This window comes from Oryx dammah, unplaced genomic scaffold (assembly GCF_014754425.2).
Source record: "Oryx dammah isolate SB20612 unplaced genomic scaffold, SCBI_Odam_1.1 HiC_scaffold_3, whole genome shotgun sequence".
Lineage (NCBI taxonomy): Eukaryota > Metazoa > Chordata > Mammalia > Artiodactyla > Bovidae > Oryx > Oryx dammah.
The window spans coordinates 98,275,861-98,294,114 of record NW_024070187.1 but is presented as its reverse complement, the minus strand read 5'-3'; the positions used below and the strand labels follow the sequence as shown (position 1 = coordinate 98,294,114).

Here is an 18,254-nt window from a genome sequence, read left to right as displayed (position 1 = left end):
TCATTCAGATGTGAAGGAGGGGCCAGGTGATAGCCCACTCAAAGGATGTCCATCCTTCGGGGTGGTTGATATAAACGGTAATGATGTTAAGGTGGGGTATAAAAGAAAGCATGGCCTTCTAATGAGAAAATGTCAAGAAAGGGCAATGCAGAACTGAAACTGGAGAGACCAGCAATTTCAGGAAAATGAGGAAGGTGTGGGGAGGTCAGGCATTGAGGACAGGACAACCAGAAGGTCACTTCTTTCAGCTCAACTTCTTTCAGCCTGTTTTCCTGAAGCACAGAGCCTTCAGCGGTATTCTCTTCTCTTTGGGCCTTTGCTGGTTCTTAGAGCAGAGCTCCCCTAAGCAAAAAACCTGGCTGGTCCCTGGTAGCTGAGAGTGACTTACCTGCTTAACCCTCTACTGTCAGTAAGGGCCTGGGAAGCCGATCTCCCCCCACCCAGGGGCGTCACACATACCCCTAGTGTACCTTACAAATAGCTGCACTCTTTCTGTGGCTGTCATGAAAAATGTCAGCAGACACTGTATGAAACAACCCAAACTGTTCTAATAACACCTATAGAAGGAATATTCACTGGAAGGACTGATGCTAAAAGTTGAACTTTTAATACTTGATGCAAAGAGCCAACTCATTGGAAAAGACCCCAGTGCTGGGGAAGACTGAGGGCAGAGGGGAGAAGAAGGCAATAAGGGATCAAATAGTTGGATAGCATCGCTGACTCAATGGACTTGGGTAAAGCGTGGGAGACAGTGAAGGACAGGGAAGCCTGGTATGCTGCAGTCCATGGGGCTCCAAAGAGTCGGGCATGACTGAGCGCCTGAACAACAATCACAACAACAAAGAAAGATATGCTTTCTGAATCTAAAATTCCTGCCCTCTGAGTTTATTCATTCTACATTCATTTCACATTCTACTCAATAATTTCTGATTTCTATTAACTGAAATTATAACACTTAAATTATTCACGGACATTTTGACCCAACATGTGATAACACATAGGCACACCCTATTCTAAGTATTCTCCACTCTATCACAGAAATATTAGCTGATTCCATTCATTTCTCAAACACTAGTTACATTCCCTGTCTTCAGTCACTCTCCTATATAGTCTGGATACCCAGATCTACTCTTCTCTCAATAATCCTTTTGATCACATCCTTTCTGCACACAAGACCTAAAATGCCAACATTAAATCCAAGCTCTTTTAAATTGTTTTCAAGGTTTTGCACAAGTTTGTCAAATTGTACTTACCCAACTTTATTTCCCTCTCCTGCTTAACTCCACATGTAGACTCATACATTTTTCATGAGACTGAAAGCTTTGGGGCTGTGCTGAAAAGCTACAGCTGAGAGGTTCCATTTGGCTTTATAGAACAAACTCTTTAAGGATGAATGAATGGATTAGGAAACTGAGCTAGGTCACAGAGCTAGTCAGAGGTAAATAAAGGACCACAAGCCAGTCTGTGAGTAATAACCCTGTCTTGTTTGCATGAATCTCAGAAAGGTACTCAGCCTTCCTTCATAACTGATTCTCAGACTCAGAATCACTGAGAACATTTTTCAGACAAAGGGCACTATCCAAGTGTCAGAAATCAGTCCTTGGTGGGAACTTCAAGGTCTATGTGCACCTCTAACACTAAAGGGCTGGCCTTGAACATCAGAGAACCAGAGATTTAAACAGAGACCTACTCTCTTTTATTATACCAATGCTACTCCCAGAAAAATTCCCCAACAAGATCAAAGACTTACTTGCCTTATTGTAATTTAAATGACTCCCCAAACCTCCCAAGAAAACCTAATACAAAGTTAAGCACATAAAAGCACAGATTTAAACATAATATATAGCTACTGATAAGGTAACCAAAAGTTACCTCCCAAGGGAGAAGCCCTTAACTCCAAACAGAGCTTCCGTTGCTGCTGAGTCACGGCAGTGCGACCCCACTCTGTGCGACCCCAAGGACGGCAGCCCACCAGGCTCCCCCATCTCTGGGATTCTCCAGGCAAGAACACTGGAGTGGGTTGCCATTTCCTTCTCCAATACATGAAAGTGAAAAGGGAAAGGGAAGTCGCTCAGTCGTGTCTGACTCTAAGCGACCTCATGGACTGTAGCCTATCAGGCTCCTCCCATGGGATTTTCCAGGCAAGAGTACTAGAGTGGGGTGCCATTGTCTTCTCTGCCAAACAGAGCTCTGATATGCAAAATGTATGTACCACTGTTACTAAAATCCAGAGGAAGGTCTAGTTCCAAACTCAAAATTCTTGACTTCCTTTACCATGCCACCATGATCACCTTAGAGGAAGCCTTAATTTTGAGTCCAAGTCATCACCTCACAGCTTGTTTTAGATCAAGGAACTGAGAACCAATATAGGAGAGCTTCATTCAAGTCTCCTGTCTCCAAGACCTCTGCGAGCTAGAAATGAAATTTCTAAAAAGTATTTAATTAAGCAGTGTTCTTTGGCTGGAAAATCCCATGGACAGAGGAACCTAGAGGGCTACAGTCCATGGGGTCGCAAAGTGTTGTACATGACTGAAGCAACTACACAACAACAACAAGCAGTGTCCTTAAAAGCAATTATCTAAAGCGATGACACACTTATTGCTCAGATTAGTTATGTGGTGCACAATGTCTTACTGTTACTACAACTCTTTAGGCGTTTTTATTTCAAAAGTAATAAAACAACAATTTTTTTTTTCCTTGTGGTACAAGCATCATGAGTTGTCAAAGACCGAGGCTAACAAGGGAGTTATCTGAGCCAAGAATCAGAGCACAGAGGCACCCTTTGAGAACACACAAGAACTCGATGGGCCGTCTAATAAAGAGTAGGGTTTTGGAGAAACCCCATCTACCAGCCTTAGGAGGAAGTGGACAGGAAGTGTGCAGGTTCCCAGGGAGAAGGAAGATGGTATGACAGAGTACAAGAGACCAGCAAGACTATGCCTGGGTTATCTTCATGGTCTCTGAACCTTCACTAGTAACGTCTGGGCCACACCATTCTCTGCCGTGAAGAGCTGTTCCGTGGACTGTAGGATGGTGCTACCAGCACCTTCTCTCACTGTGACACCTGAAACGTCTCTGGGCGTGTATGCTCAGTTGTGTCCAACTCTTTGTGACCCCATGGACTGTAGCCCTCTAGGCTCCTCTGTCCATGAGATTCTCCAGGCAAGAAATACTGGAGTGGATTGCCATTTCCTCCTCCTGGGGATCTTCCTGACCCAGAGTTCAAACCCTCGTCTCCTGCGGCTGCTGTGTGGGTAGGTGGATTCTTTACCACTGAGCCATCTGGGAAGCCAGACATTGCCAAATGTTCACAGGCTGTGGGGGATGGTACAAAACCCAAGGCATCGCCCCTGGAAAGAACTACTAAGTTAGATTCATTGCTGAAGAAGCTCTTCACTCAAGGAGAAAACCAGCCACTTCGCTGGCTAATGAATATTCCTTTCCGCAGATCCATGCAAAGGTCAAGAAACAGACTGGGACACCTGCCAAGGGACTGAAGACTTTTCAAGCTCCTTCCAGTGTCAATGGCTAATGCTCTCTTTGGCATTATATATTAGAGTCTTAAAAATGAACATCAATCTTGCCCAAGGAACTTCACTTTAAAGATTTTATGTGGACTTTGAACAAGATGGCAGAGGAGTAGGTGGACGTGGAGTACATCTCTCTCCATGGATACATCAGGAATACACCTTCAGACACAGAAGTACTTACAGAATCCCAGCTGAGAGCAGACAGGAGTAACTGACCACCGGAAAAGAAATCCTAGGACCACACAAAACTCGGTATGATGAAGAACTGCACTCAGCAAGTGGGGGAACTGAAGCAGGGGTCTGATCCCCACAACCAGAGGAGAAACAACTGAGGCTGAGAGCGAAGCAGCTGATCTGTGGCAGCCCAAATGGAATGAGAATCACACAGACAATCCTTGCCGTAGCCATAGGTACCCCAGACAAGGACGTGTGTTTCCCAGAAGGCACAGCAACTGGGAGCTGAAGCGTAGGGATCGTGGAGCAATCCCAGGGAGAGGTCTGCTGTTGACTGTGGGGAATTGGCCCAAGGGACATGAGGGAGGAGACTGTGGTGGGAAATGCCTGCGGAGGAAAATCAGGCAGCCATGAAGGCAAGCGGATACTCCTGAGTCATGCGTAGGGGTGGGGCCATCACCGTAGCCTCCTTCTCCACACCTACACTGGCAGCTGAACAACAGAGAGACTGGTCCATCAAATGCCCGACGCCCAAACAACAGAGAAGGACCCCAACCAGGGGAGCCCTTTTAGTGCCTTATGCACAGAACACCAGAGTAGGACCCCAGTCAGCGGGGCCCCTTTATGTGCCTGACACACTGAGCAACAGAGGACCCCAGGCAGGGGAGCCCTCTAAGTGCCTGAATGGGCAGAGCAATGGAGAAACATTAGCCAGAGAGGCCTTCAGATCGCCAGCCACCAGAGGCTAGGAAAAGACTCTGAGAGTCCCTTGAACTACAAGGAGATCCAACTAGTCCATCCTACAGAAAATCAGTCCTGAATATTCATTGGAAGGACTGATGCTAAAGCTGAAACTCCAATACTCTGGCCACCTGATGCAAAGAGCTAACTCATTGGAAAGGACTCTGATAATGGGAAAGATTGAAGGCCGAAGGAGAAGGGGAGGACAGAGGATGAGACGGTTGGATGGCATCACTGACTCAATGGACATGAGTTTGAGTAAACTCCGGGAGTTGGCAATGGACAGGGAGGCCTGGCATGCTGCAGTCCAAGGGGTGGCAAAGAGTTGGACATGACTGAGAGACTGAACTGAGGGCCATAGCTCCTGCGGCTGAGGCAGTCCATGTCTCTGCACACTTGGCACCACCAGGGTTCCCAAGGCCAAAACAGCTGCACCATCTTCACGGTCAGTCCTCACTGGGGCATAGCTGCCACAGGCTAGAAAAAGCCCTAATAGCACCACATGTCCTGTGACGATAGCCGCCGGCGCTCCTGCATAGCCAGTACTGCCAGGGTCCCCGTGATCCAAGCAACCGTGCCACCTCCGTGCATGATCCCCACTGGGACAGAGCTGCCAGAGACCAGAAAAAGTCCTGCGTCTGTGCACACGGGGTCACTTCAGTTATAGCCAACTCCTTGTGACCCTGTGGACTATGGCATGCCAGACTTCTCTGTCCAGGGGGGATTCTCAGGCTGGAATACTGGAGTGGGTTGCCATATCCTTCTAGAGCACAATATTTCCTGCTGCCCTAACCTCCGGCTCCCCTGAGTACCTGTTGCCAGGGCCCCCATGACCCAAGCAGCTGTGCCACCCCCTACCTGGCCCTCACTAGGGCAGACCCAAGTCCTCCAGGGCAGCCTTAGGAGCAAACCCCTGTGGGCAAGCCACATGCAGAGGTGGATATAAAATCACAACTGAAACCCAGGGGCAGGGTGACTAAGAAGAGGACCCACAACCTTCCCACTAGCTGTACAAGCTGCAGATTAAATCCACATGATCAACTAGGCTGACTCTGTGGCTATGGAATACATGAAAGGACAATGAGAATTCTGACAAAAGAAAACGCACTGGTTCTGACAACTGTGGACATCAGAGGCAAGAACACACAGGAGTAGAACCGGATTAGAGTATGAGCTGCCGGAAGCAGGTCCAGAGACCAGCAATATTGGAGGGCATCCCAGGGAGGCGAGGTGAGCTGGGACTCCCATTGAGGGAACAGACGCTGATGGCAGAGACTCAAGAAAAACACCTGAACATTTATTATTTTTATATTTTGACTTGTTCTGTAGTTGCTTCTGGATTTTTTTTCTTTTCCTTTTTTTCCCTCTATTGTTGTAGTTGTCAATTTAATTAGTACTATTCAATCTATTTAAGCTTTTGAGAATTTTTTAAAGCACATTTTTTATTTTTGTTACATACTTCAGCCTCTGTATTGGCCTTTTACAGTTCTGTGGAGTTTTCCTTATTTTTTTTTCTTTCTCTTTTTCAATTTTAATTTTTTAAATTTATTATTATTTTTTCTACATTTATTCCTTTCTCTTTTTTCCTACTATTCTTTTCCTGTTTCAGTTAATCTTTAATACATATAAATCTTTAGCTACCTCTATTAAACTTTGCGTTTCTATTAGTTCTTTCTTCTCTTTCTTTTCTTTTTCTCACCATATCTGTCAGCTTTGTTTTCACTGCTTTAAAAATTCCCCAGTTAACATCTTTAGTTTTGTTTTCCAGTTTGTGCTTTAGTTACTTATGTTCTTAACTGGTGGATATCACTTTTGATTTCCTTTGTTCACTGGGCCAATCTATTGCACTTTTTTTTGGACTGTTTTGGTTTTGCTTATGGGTGTATATGTATGTGTGTAAATTCCATTATTTTACTTATTTGCCTGATTTTGTAATTGCCATTTGTCTGGGTTATGCCTTTTGTTTCTCATTTTTGTGTATTTGTTTTAATCCCATTTAATGCAATAACAAACCACCTGTGGTATCTCCATTTCCAGCCAGAGATCAGGCCCTGAGCCTATGGATCCAGAGTGCTGACTCCAAGACCCTAGACTACCAGAGATTCCTAACCCTAGAGAGTACCAAATAGCCAGAACTACCCAGCAAGGATCTCATTCAAAGCTGATGGAGAAATCAAAAGCTTTACAGACAAGCAAAAGTTAAGAGAATTTAGTACCAACAAATCAGCTTTACAACAGATGTTAAAGGGACTTAGTCAGGAAATACAAGAGAAGAAAAAGATCTAAGAAAAATAAACCCCAATCAAGAAAATGGCAATAGGAACATATATATCAATAATTACTTTAAATGTAAATGGATTAAATGTTCCAACCAAAAGACAGAGACAGGCTGAATGGATACAAAAACCCACATACATGCTGTCTACAAGAAACCTACTTCAGACCTAAAGACACATATAGACTGAAAGTGAGATGCTGGAAAAAGATATTCCATGCAAACGGAAATCAAAATAAAGCTGGAGTAGCAATCCTCATATGAGACAGAATCAACCTTAAAATAAAGACTATTACAAGAGACATGGAAGGACACTACATAATGATCAAGGGATCGACCCAAAAGAAAGACGACTGACAGTAACACAATAGTACTAGGAGATTCTAACACCCCACTTACACCAATGGACAGATCATCAAAACAGAAAATTAGAAAGAAAATACAAGCCTTAAAACGACACATTAGATCAGGTGAATCTCACTGATATCTTCAGGGCATTCCATTCAAATGCAGAAGAATACACTTTCTTCTCAAGTGCACATGGAACACTCTCCAGGACAGACCACATCTTAGGTCACAAATCAAACCTCAGTAAATTTAAGAAAACTGAAATAATATCAAGCCTCTTTTCTGACCACAATGCTATGAGACTAGATATCAATTATAAGGAAAAAAAAACTGTAAAAACACAAACCCATGGAAATTAAACAATGTTTCTAAATAATGAACAGGTTACTGAAGAAATCAAAAGGAAAATAAAAAAATTCCTAGAAACAAATGACAATGAAAACATATCAACTCAAAACCTATCAGTTCAGTTCAGTTGCTCAGTCGTGTCCGACTCTTTGCAACCCCATGAATCGCAGCACGCCAGGCCTCCCTGTCCATCACCAACTCCCGGAGTTCACCCAGACTCGCGTCTGTCGAGTTCGTGATGCCATCCAGCCATCTCATCCTCGGTCGTCCCCTTCTCCTCCTGCCCCCAATCCCTCCCAGCATCAGAGTCTTTTCCAATGCAACAAAAGCAGTTGTAAGAGGGAAGTCTACAGCAATACAATCCTACCTCAAGAAACAAGAAAAACATCAAATAGATAACCTAACTTTACCCCTAAAACAACTGGAAAAAGAACAACAACAAAAAAATCCCAAAGTTAGCAGAAGGAAAGAAATCATAAAGATCAGAGTAGAAATAAATGAAAGAAACAATGGTAGAGATGAATAACGCTAAAAGCTGGTTCTTTGAGAAGATAAACAAAATCGACCAATTTTTAGCCAGACTCATCAAGAAAAAACAGAGAAGAATCAAACCTACAAAATTAGAAGTGAAAAAGAAGAGGTTACAGCAGACAGTGCAGAAATACAAAGGATTATAAGAGCCTACTATGAGCACCTTTATGGCAATTAAATGGACAACCTGAAAGCAGTGGACAGCTTCTTAGAAAACTTCAGTCTTCCAAGGCTGAACCAGGAAGAAACAGAAATCGTGAACAAACCAGTTACAAGCACGGAAATCGAAACTGTGATAAAAAATCTCCCAAAAAACAAAAGCCCAGGTGCTTTACAGGAGAATTCTGTCAAACATTTAGAGAAGAGCTAATGACTATCCTTCCAAAACTCTTTCAAAAAATTTCAGAGAAAGGAACACTTCCAAACACATTCTACGAGTCCACCATCGCCCTGATACCAAAATCCAGACAAAGACAAAACAAAAGAAAAGAAAATTACAGGCCAAAATCACTGATGATTGCCATCACTGACTCGATGGACATGAGTTTGAGCAAGCTCTGATGGACAGGGAAGCCTGGCATGCTGCAGTCCGTGGGGTCACAAAGAGTTGAACACAACTGAGTGACTGAACTAAACTGACTGATCACTGATGAATATAGATGCAAAAATCCTCAACAAAATTCTAGCAAACAGAATTCAACAGCACATTAAAAGCTTAAACACCATGATCAAGTCGGGTTATTCTAGGGATTCAAGGACTCTTTAATATACACAGATCAATCAATGTGATATATCATATTAGCAAATTGAAAGATAAAGACCATATGATAATCTCAATAGATTCAGAAGAAGCCTTTGACAAAATTCAGCAACTATTTATGATTAAAAAAAAAGACTCTTCAAAAAATGGGCATAGTAGGAACCTACTTCAACATAGTAAAGGTCACATATGATAAGCCCACAGCAAACATTATTTTCAATAGTGAAAAACTGAAAGCATTCACTCTAAGATGAGGAATAAGAAAAGGGTTCCCACTCTCACCACTATCATTCAACATAGTTTTGGAAGTCCTGCTGCTGCTAAGTCACGTCAGTCATGTCTGACTCTGTGCGACCCCACAGATGGCAGCCCACCAGGCTCCTCTGTCCCTGGAATTCTCCAGGCAAGAATACTGAAGTGGGCTGCCATTTCCTTCTCCAATGCATGAACATGAAAAGTGAAAGTGAAGTTGCTCAGTCGTGTCCGACTCTTAGCAACCCCATAGACTGTAGCCCACCAGGCTCCCCCGTCCATGGGATCTTCCAGGCAAGAGTACTGGAGTGGGCTGCCATCGCCTTCTCCTTGAAAGTCCTAGGTACAGCAATCAGAGAAGAAAAAGAGATAAAGGAACCCAGATCAGAAAAGAAGTAAAATTCTCACAGTTTGCAGATGACATGATACTAAACATAAAAAACCCTAAAGATACCATCAGAAAATTACTAGAGCTAATCAGTCAATTTAGCAAAGTCTCAGGATACAAAATCAATACACAGAAATCACTTGCATGCATTCCTATATTTTAACAATGAATAATTGGAAAGAAAAATTAAGGGCTCAATCCCATTCACTTTTGCAACAAAAAGAATAAAATATCTAGGAACAAACCTACCTAAGGAGACAAAAGAACTGTATGTATAAAATTATAAGACACTGATGAAAGGAATCAAAGATGGCATAAACAGATGGAGAAACATTCCATGTTCCTGGGTAGGAAGAAGCAATATTATGAAAATGACTATACTACCAAATGCAAACTACAGATTCAATGTGATCCTTATCAAATTACCAATGGCATTTTTCACAGAAATAGAAAAAAGTTTTCACAATTCATATAGAAACACAAAAGACCCCAAATAGCCAAAACAGTCTTAAGAAATAACAACGATCTGGAGGAATTAACCTTCCTGACTTCAGACTATACTACAAAGCCACAGTCATCAAGACAGTATGGTACTGGCACAAAAACAGAAATATAGACCAATGGAACAAGATAGAGAGCCCAAAGATAAACCCATGCACCTATGGGTACCTTATTTTTACAAAGGAAGCAAGAATATACAATGGGGCAAAGACAGCCTCTTCAATAAACAGTGCTGGGAAAACTGGACAGTTATATGTAAAAATGAAACTGGAACACCTTCTAATGCCACACACAAAGATAAACAAAACGGATTAAACACCTAAATGGAAGACCAGAAACTATAAAACTCTCAGAGGAAAACATAGGTGGAACACTCAATGACATAAATCAAAGCAAGATCCTGTTACCCACCTCGTAGAGTAATGGAAATAAAAACAAAAGTAAACAAATGGAACCTAATTAAACTTAAAAGCTTCTGCACAGCAAAGGAAACTATAAACACGGTGAAAAGACAACCCTCAGAAGGAGAAAATGATAGCAAATGAAACAATCGACAAAAGATTAATTCCCCAAAATATACAAGCAGCTCATATAACTCAATACCAAAAAACAAACAACCCAATCAAAAAGTGGGAAAAAGACCTAAATAGACATTTCTCTAAAGAGGACATACAGATGCCTAACAGACACAGGAAAAGATGCTCAACATCTAGATTTAGCGAAATGCAAATCAAAACTTCAGTGAGATACCAACCAACTCACACCAGTCAGAATGGCCATCATAAAAAAGTCTACAAATAAATGCTGGAGAGGGTATACAGAAAAGGGAACCTTCTGTTGGTGGGAATATAAATTGATACAGTCACTATGGAAGATGGTATGGAGATTCCTTAAAAAACTAGGGAAAAAAAAAAAAACCACCACCATATGACCCAGCAATCCCACTACTAGTTATATATTCTGAAGAAACCAAAATTGAAAAAGACACATGTACCCCAATATTCACTGCAGCACTGTTTACCATAACCAGAACATGGAAGCAACCCAGATGTCCATCGACAGATAAATGGATGAATCTGTGGTGCATGTATACAATCGAATATTACTCAGCCATAAAAAGGAACACCTCTGAGTCAGTTCTAATGAGGCAGATGAATCAAGAGCCTATTATACAGAGTTAAATAAGTCAGAAAGAGAAAGATAAATATTGTATATTAACAGAAATATATGGAATCTAGAAAGATGGTACCTATGAATTTATTTGCAGGGCAGCATTGGAGAAATAGACATAGAGAACAAACTAATGGCCATGGGGTCGGGGGCAAGAAGGAGAGGGTATGTATGGAGAGAGTAACATGGAAACTTACATTACCATATGTAAAACAGACAGCCAATGGGAATTTGCTGTATGACTCAGGGAACTCAAACAGGGGCTCTGTAACAACCTAGAGGGGTGGGATGGGGGAGAGGTTCAGGAGGGAGGCAACCTGTGTATGCCTATGGCTGATTTGTGTTGGTATTTGTCAGAAAACAACAAAATTCTGTAAAGCAATTATCCTTCAATTAAAAAATAAATAAAATTTAAAAATTTTATCTGAAGAAAATAATTATGGATGCTAAATAAAAGTTAGCTATAAAAACGTACATTTAAAGCAGAGTTGGTTTTAATTGTGAAAATTTAGAAATTGGCTGTCTAGCAACATCTGTTAAGTAAATTGAACTATAGCTGTACAAGGAATATATTATCATGTAGCCATTCAAGTATTTACATATATTTAAGGATGTTGTTCCTAATACCATGGAATGAAAAGGAAAATACCAAGGCAGAAAGGAGTACAATGCTGCTTTTACGTTACACACACAGGCACACATATGCACACAGTGCAAAAAAAAAGTTTCAAAGATAAACATCACAGTGTTTTCATCAGTAATGTCTCAGTTGGAGGGTTACAGGGTTTTTTCCTGCAATCCAGGTACATTTCTTATGCAATTAGTAGTTTTACTCCTTTGCATCTACAACTTCTAAATCTTTGCAAGGCAGACTATTTGGGGTATTAAATGAAAATAGGATAAAAGGTGTAAAACATAGATTTTACAACATACATTTAATTTTTACAGAGAAGTTTCTTGAGAAAATTCAAAGTAGTCATTTATTACCTGCTGTTTATTTTTTAAAAGTGAAATCTTTCATAAATAGAGTGCAATGCTTTGCTTCAGAATGTGGCTCTATCACTTAGCCAGGTCATTTGCACATGACCCTGGATATGACACATATCTGTGCTTCAGTTTCTCCATTGATACAACAGGTGTAATATAACCACAACTGTGTTACAGGGTTGATGTGATAATAAATTAGTCAACACAAGTAAAGTGCTTGGAGAAGCACCTAGCAAATACACATGGTCAATAAATACCAGCTACTATTACCTGCTATTGTTGCTTTATGCCAGGAAAAAAAATAGTAAGGAAAATCTTATTATGAATGACACACAGGAATCCAGCATTACTCTTATATAACATCAACACAGAAAAGAATCCAGATCCAAAATAGACCAGGTGAGATTTTAAAGCAAAGGTACATCTGTGAACTAGGTCATGAAAACAACTAGGAACAAGAAATATTAAAACAATAATCATGCTTTTAATAAGGGACAGCAAAATTTTTTTCTGTTGGCTAAAAAACATGAAAACTTTGTCTTGAACTGGTTTATTCTAATATGGCTATCCTCTAGGAAATTAAAAATCAGAAAAGTTCATATTTTATTTACTAGATATGACTAAATCAGTGTTTTTCAAACTTCAAGTTATGACCCATGGGTAGTAAAAATCAATTTAGTAATCCAGGATTTCTTGGTCCAAGAACCTAGAACAGTTATCAAAAATATGAGAAATCACAGTGCATCACACACAGTTAAGGCAAGAATTGCTTCATACCATTTTTCCAGCGGTTAAAATATAATTTGTGTCTCTCCTGGGGCATGGTGGGAAACAAACCTCTTATTGTGTGTCACAGTATTAAGAAATTGAAGAAAGAGTGTTCTGTACCAATATTTAAGATTTTATATGTTCATCTGGGTAACAGATTACACTTATTTTGCCCTTATAAATTGTATAATTCATATTACAATGGAGGACAATATAAAACTAGGTTGTTTTTAGACATTTAAAGGTATAACAGAAATACAAAATGATAAAGTGCTGTGGCATCTTGGACAGTGATTTTAAATTCCATTAGAAGGAAAAAATTTACCTATTTCCACCTAGCATTTGAAAACACAGGACAGAGGATACAGAATTTTCTTTATTTGATGTCCCAGTATCAGAAAAGGCAACTTGATGTGATAAATGGGTCACTGGCTTCAGAAACCCAGAAGACAGGGGCAGAAATGTCAGGTCCACAACTTACTAGCTTTATAACATTCACCAGCTAACCTCTCAGACTTGGTTTTCTAAAACTTAAGAATTTAAAGATTAATGAAAAGATGTATATCAAGCCTCCAACACTGTGCTCACGTATGGTGAAAAATGTAAAAGTGTTCTCTCATAGCTCTAAAACTCACAAAAAGTGGAATTTCTTATACCAGTGTAAGAAATGGTCCAGGATAACCTCACAGCTTATCTTGTTCACCCCTTAGATTGACCTTCAACCAATCATACCTTGAAGACAAACCAGACAGAGCTTTCTTGAGGATCTCGGGGGTTCTATCTAGGGATGGTGGAATTTCTGGAATATCAGAATCTGTTCTGGAATCCAAGTCTCCATATCTGTCATCAATATCTGTTTCCTAAAATTAAAGAAAAAAGAAAATCACTTTGCAAAATAAAAGGGAAAAAAAGTGCATGCTTGCCAATACATCTATTTTATTGCTCAGAGTACCAACTCTCATTTCCATAACTTAAAAAAAAAACTATTAACTTATCTTGAATATGCAAGCACTGTTGGACATCCTAGTTAGTAAAGTCCCTGCTAAAGTCTATCAACATAAAGGATTAATTTAAACAAAAAACACAAAAAGAAACTTCTATATTATCTAAATCAGAAATTTACCACAGAATCAAATATTTATTGTTTCTCTGCTTAACAGAAAATATAGTGTTTGTGTTAATGTCGATTCTGATCAATGGTACATGAGTGAATGTGTCAATGAAGTCGCTCAGTCTGTCCAACTCTCTGCAACCGCGTGGACTGTAGCCTACCAGGCTCTTTTGTCCATGTACAATGGTACATAGTCTCTTTTTCATTTGATTGCAATCAAAGCATCTCCAGTAGGAGTAATATCTTACACTGGCATGGCATTTTAGATAGATACATAGATACTGAAGCTGATTCTGACCTCTGTACCCCAACGCTGAATTAAATCTCTGAGACTTCTGGGTGAAGTTAAAAAAGAATAGCTTTATCACTTTGCCAGGCAAAGGAAGCCACAGCAGGCTAATGCCCTCAAAATTGTGTGTCCCAACTTGGAGAGAGTAGTGAGAAGTTTTATAGTTATGGGGTGTGATCAACTTGTGGACATTCTTGTGACTGGTTGGTGCTAAGTAGGGTCAGCATCATCAACCTTCAGGTTCCAACTGGTCTGGGGTCTGTGTGCTTGTGGGCAGCGTACCCTCATTAATCATTAACTTCTCCCGCCTGGTAGGGGTTTCAGTATCTGCACAACAGCTCAAAGATATTGCCATGGGTATCCCTTACTGGGGAACCAGGACCTTGGCCCAAGGCTGCACTCTTGTTTCTCTTGACTGTTTCTCCCTTGTCTTGCATCCCCTCGCTTTCCTAATTAACAACTGCTTGAATCTGGCTGTTGGAACTCAGTGAAGATCAGGGAGGCTGAATGAAGGCTATTTCCTGTAATCAGATGAATGGGGGACACACAAAGGCTCTGTGCCCAGGAGTCCTACAGGGCCCTGCTAGGTATCAATAGATAGACAGATATAAATATGTAGATGTACAGATACATACACACACACACAAAAAAAAAAAGAGATCAAATCAGTCAATCTTGGGATTCCTTTAGAGGAAATCAACCCTGAACATTCATTGGAAGGACTGATCCTAAAGCTGAAGCTTCAATACTTTGGCCACCTGATGTGAAGAGCCAACTCACTGGAAAAGACCCTGATGCTGGTAAAGATTGAAGGCAGGAGGAAAAGGGGATGACAGAGGATGAAACGGTTGGATGGCATCACCAACTCAATGAACATGAGTTGGAGCAAACTCCAGGAGATGGTGAAGGTCAGGGAAGCCTGGCATGCTGCAGGCCATGTGGTTGCAGTGGGATGCGACTTAGCAACTGAACGACAATATACATATAATTATTCAAAACACTCAAACTTCCACCATTTTATTAGATCCTTAAGAGATAATCCTGGCCACGATGGTGGAGTACAAAATCCTGGAGCCCACCTCCTCTTATGGGCACACTAAGTTTACAACTATTATCAGAACAGCTACTGATGAGAAAGAGTGATAGAATCTACCAGAAAAGATCTTCTACAACTAAAGATACAAGGAAAAATCCACAGGGAGACAGAAAGGAGGGGCAGTGGGGATGGTACAGTCAAGATTCATACTATAGAAAAAGCAGTTTTAAGAGGAAAGGTTATAGTGAAGCAAGCCTACCTCAGTCTCCTAAAACAAGGAAATAAAAGCAAAAATAAACAAATGAGTTCTAAGGAGACTTAAAAGCTTTTGCACAGCAATGAAAACCATCAACAAAACAAAAAGACAACCTACTGAATGAGAGAAAATATTTGCAAATGTTATGACTAATAAGGGGTTAATATCCAAAATATACAAACAGCTCATACAACTCAATATCAAAAAACCAAACAACTCCATCAAAAAATGGGTAGAAGACCTGTATACACACTTTTCCAAAGAAGACATAAAAATGGCCAATAGGCACATGAAAAGGTGCTCAACATTACTAATTGCCACAGAAATGAAAATCAAAACCACAATGACATATCATGTCACATCTGTCAGAATGACTATCATCAAAAAGACCACAAATAGCAGATGTTGGCAATGATGTGGAGAAAAGGGAGCACGGGACACTGTCGGTGGGAATGCAAGTTTGTATAAGCACTGTGAAACCAGCATGGAGGTTCCTGAAAGAACTAAAAATAGAACTCCCATATGATTCTGCAACTCTACTTCTGTGTATATTTCTGAAAAACAAAAAAGAAAAACACTAATTCAAAACCATACATGCACCACAATGTTCAAAGCAGCATTGTTTACAATGGCCAGCAGCATGTGGAAGCAAGCTAAGTGTCCTCAACAGATGAATAGACAAAGAAGATGTGGTATTGGGGCTTTCCTGTTGGCTCAGTGGTGAAAAGTCCGCCACTGGTTTGGTCCCTGATATGGGAGGATCCCACATGCCCTGGACCAGCTAAGCCTGTGCACCACAGCCATTGAACCTGGGCTCTAGAACCCAGGAACCGCAACTACTAAAGTTTGTGTGCCTAGAGCCCATGCTCTGCAACGAGAGAAGTCACCATCGTGAGACGTTTGCACACCGCAACTAGAGAAAAGCCCATGCGGCAACAAAGACCCACACAGCCGGAAATAAATAAATAAAATTATAAAAAAGATGTGGTGCACACACACACACACACAGGAATGCTACTCAGACATAAAAAAGAATAAATTTTTCCATCTGCAGCAACATGGATGGACCTGGAGGGTATTATGCCTAGTGAAATCAGTTCAGTTCAGTTCAGTCTCTCAGTCACGTCCAACTCTTTGCGACCCCATGAACCGCAGCACGCCAGGCCTCCCCGTCCATTACCAACTCCCGGAGTTCACCCAAACCCATGTCCATGTTCAAAAGCATCAATTCTTTGGCACTCAGCTTTCTTCATAGTCCAGCTCTCACATCCACACATGACCACTGGTAGCAATCTTCATTAAAGAGTGCTACACGCATAAACGCTTTGGGAGAGTGGTTTACAGAGGGGGAAACGGCGGGGCGGGGGGGAAGCAGCTGAAATGGGTGAGAAGGAAGAGAATATTCACAGCGGGTGAATATAAGCAGAAGGGGCACTGAGCAGAGTGTTGGGCCAGAAGTTGATCCTAAGAATGAAAGGATATAGGGAGATTCTAAATGTTTAGGAAATCTCCAACCAAACTCAGCCCTCAGTAGCACCAAAGTTGCGGCAAATTTCATCACCCCTTCCAACTGTTTCTTTACCCACAAAAACTGGAAACATTAAAAAAAAAACAAACCTGGAAATATTTAATGCCAAGGACTGAGGTCAGTCAGTGAAACAGTAAGCTATTATTATTATTACTATCAAATCCAATTCCTCATTAAGTAGCTTACCAAATAAAATGGGTACCAAATAAAATGTCTTGGGTAGCATTATCAATATTCATAAAGGAATAATAAGCTTTTGATCACTAACTATAAATCTCTTATCAAATAATTACAAAGTTAAATGTGACATTATACCAAAAATGACAAATAAAGCAAATGTCGTGTTCCCACTGTAACCCTGAGAGTCAGCTGGCCTCAGAGCAGCTTAAACAAATAGCTGTTGACTAGTAAACCACCAGGCAGGACATCTCCTGCCAACATCATGGAACCTGCTGTCAGCCTGACGTGCCAGCAGGTTTTCGACATCTGGAACAATGGAACACATCACTTTTACTTCTTTGTTCTGCTACTCTTTTTTTCCCTGTCAATAACCCAGGGTGTTGGAAGCATGGTGTGAGTGGTTGTGGAGACAGTGACTAATGGAAGTGTCATAAGGCACATCACCAGGTTACAGAGAGTACCACACTAGGAGTCGGGATTTTCAAGTACACTGGTCACTCAGTACCTGGTGGGGATGGGGGCTGGAGGGTGGGGATTAGTGCCAGGACCTTCTAAGATACAAAAATCAGAGAAGATACAGTATTTGTATACAATCTATACACATCCTTTCATACACTTTACATCATCTCTAGATTAATTATAAAACCTAATACAATGTAAACAGTTGTAAGTACAATGTAAACAATTGTGTGTGTGCTTAGTCACTCAGTTGTATCCGACTCTTTGCGACCCATTGGACTGTAGCCTCCCAGGCTCTTCGGTCCATGGGATTTTCCAGGCAAGAACACTGGAGTAGGTCGCCATTTCCCTCTCCAGGGGATCTTCCCAACCCAGGGATCGAACCCACATCTCCTATATTGGCAGGCGGATTCTTTACCCACTGAGCCATCGGGAAGCATCTTGCAAACAGTTGTGGTTTGGTTGCTAAGTCGTGTCTGACTCTTTGTGACCCCATGGACTGTAGCCTGCCAGGCTCCTCTGTCCATGGGACTTCCCAGGCAAGAACACTGGAGTGGGTTGCCATTTCCTTCTCCAGGGGATCTTCCCCACTCAGGGATCAAACCTGGGTCTCCTACATTGC

The 18,254-nt window shown here is 41.2% G+C and overlaps 1 protein-coding gene across 1 annotated transcript in view; it reads right to left on the bottom strand.

Moving 5' to 3' along the window:
* Nucleotides 1-18,254, bottom strand: part of CDS1 (CDP-diacylglycerol synthase 1) — a 76,696-nt gene that overhangs the window by 47,918 nt on the left and 10,524 nt on the right. Inside the window, exon 2 of the mRNA XM_040237259.1 lies at nucleotides 13,506-13,633. Coding sequence (XP_040093193.1) covers nucleotides 13,506-13,633 — 128 coding nt within the window. The remainder of the gene's footprint in view (nucleotides 1-13,505; nucleotides 13,634-18,254) is intronic.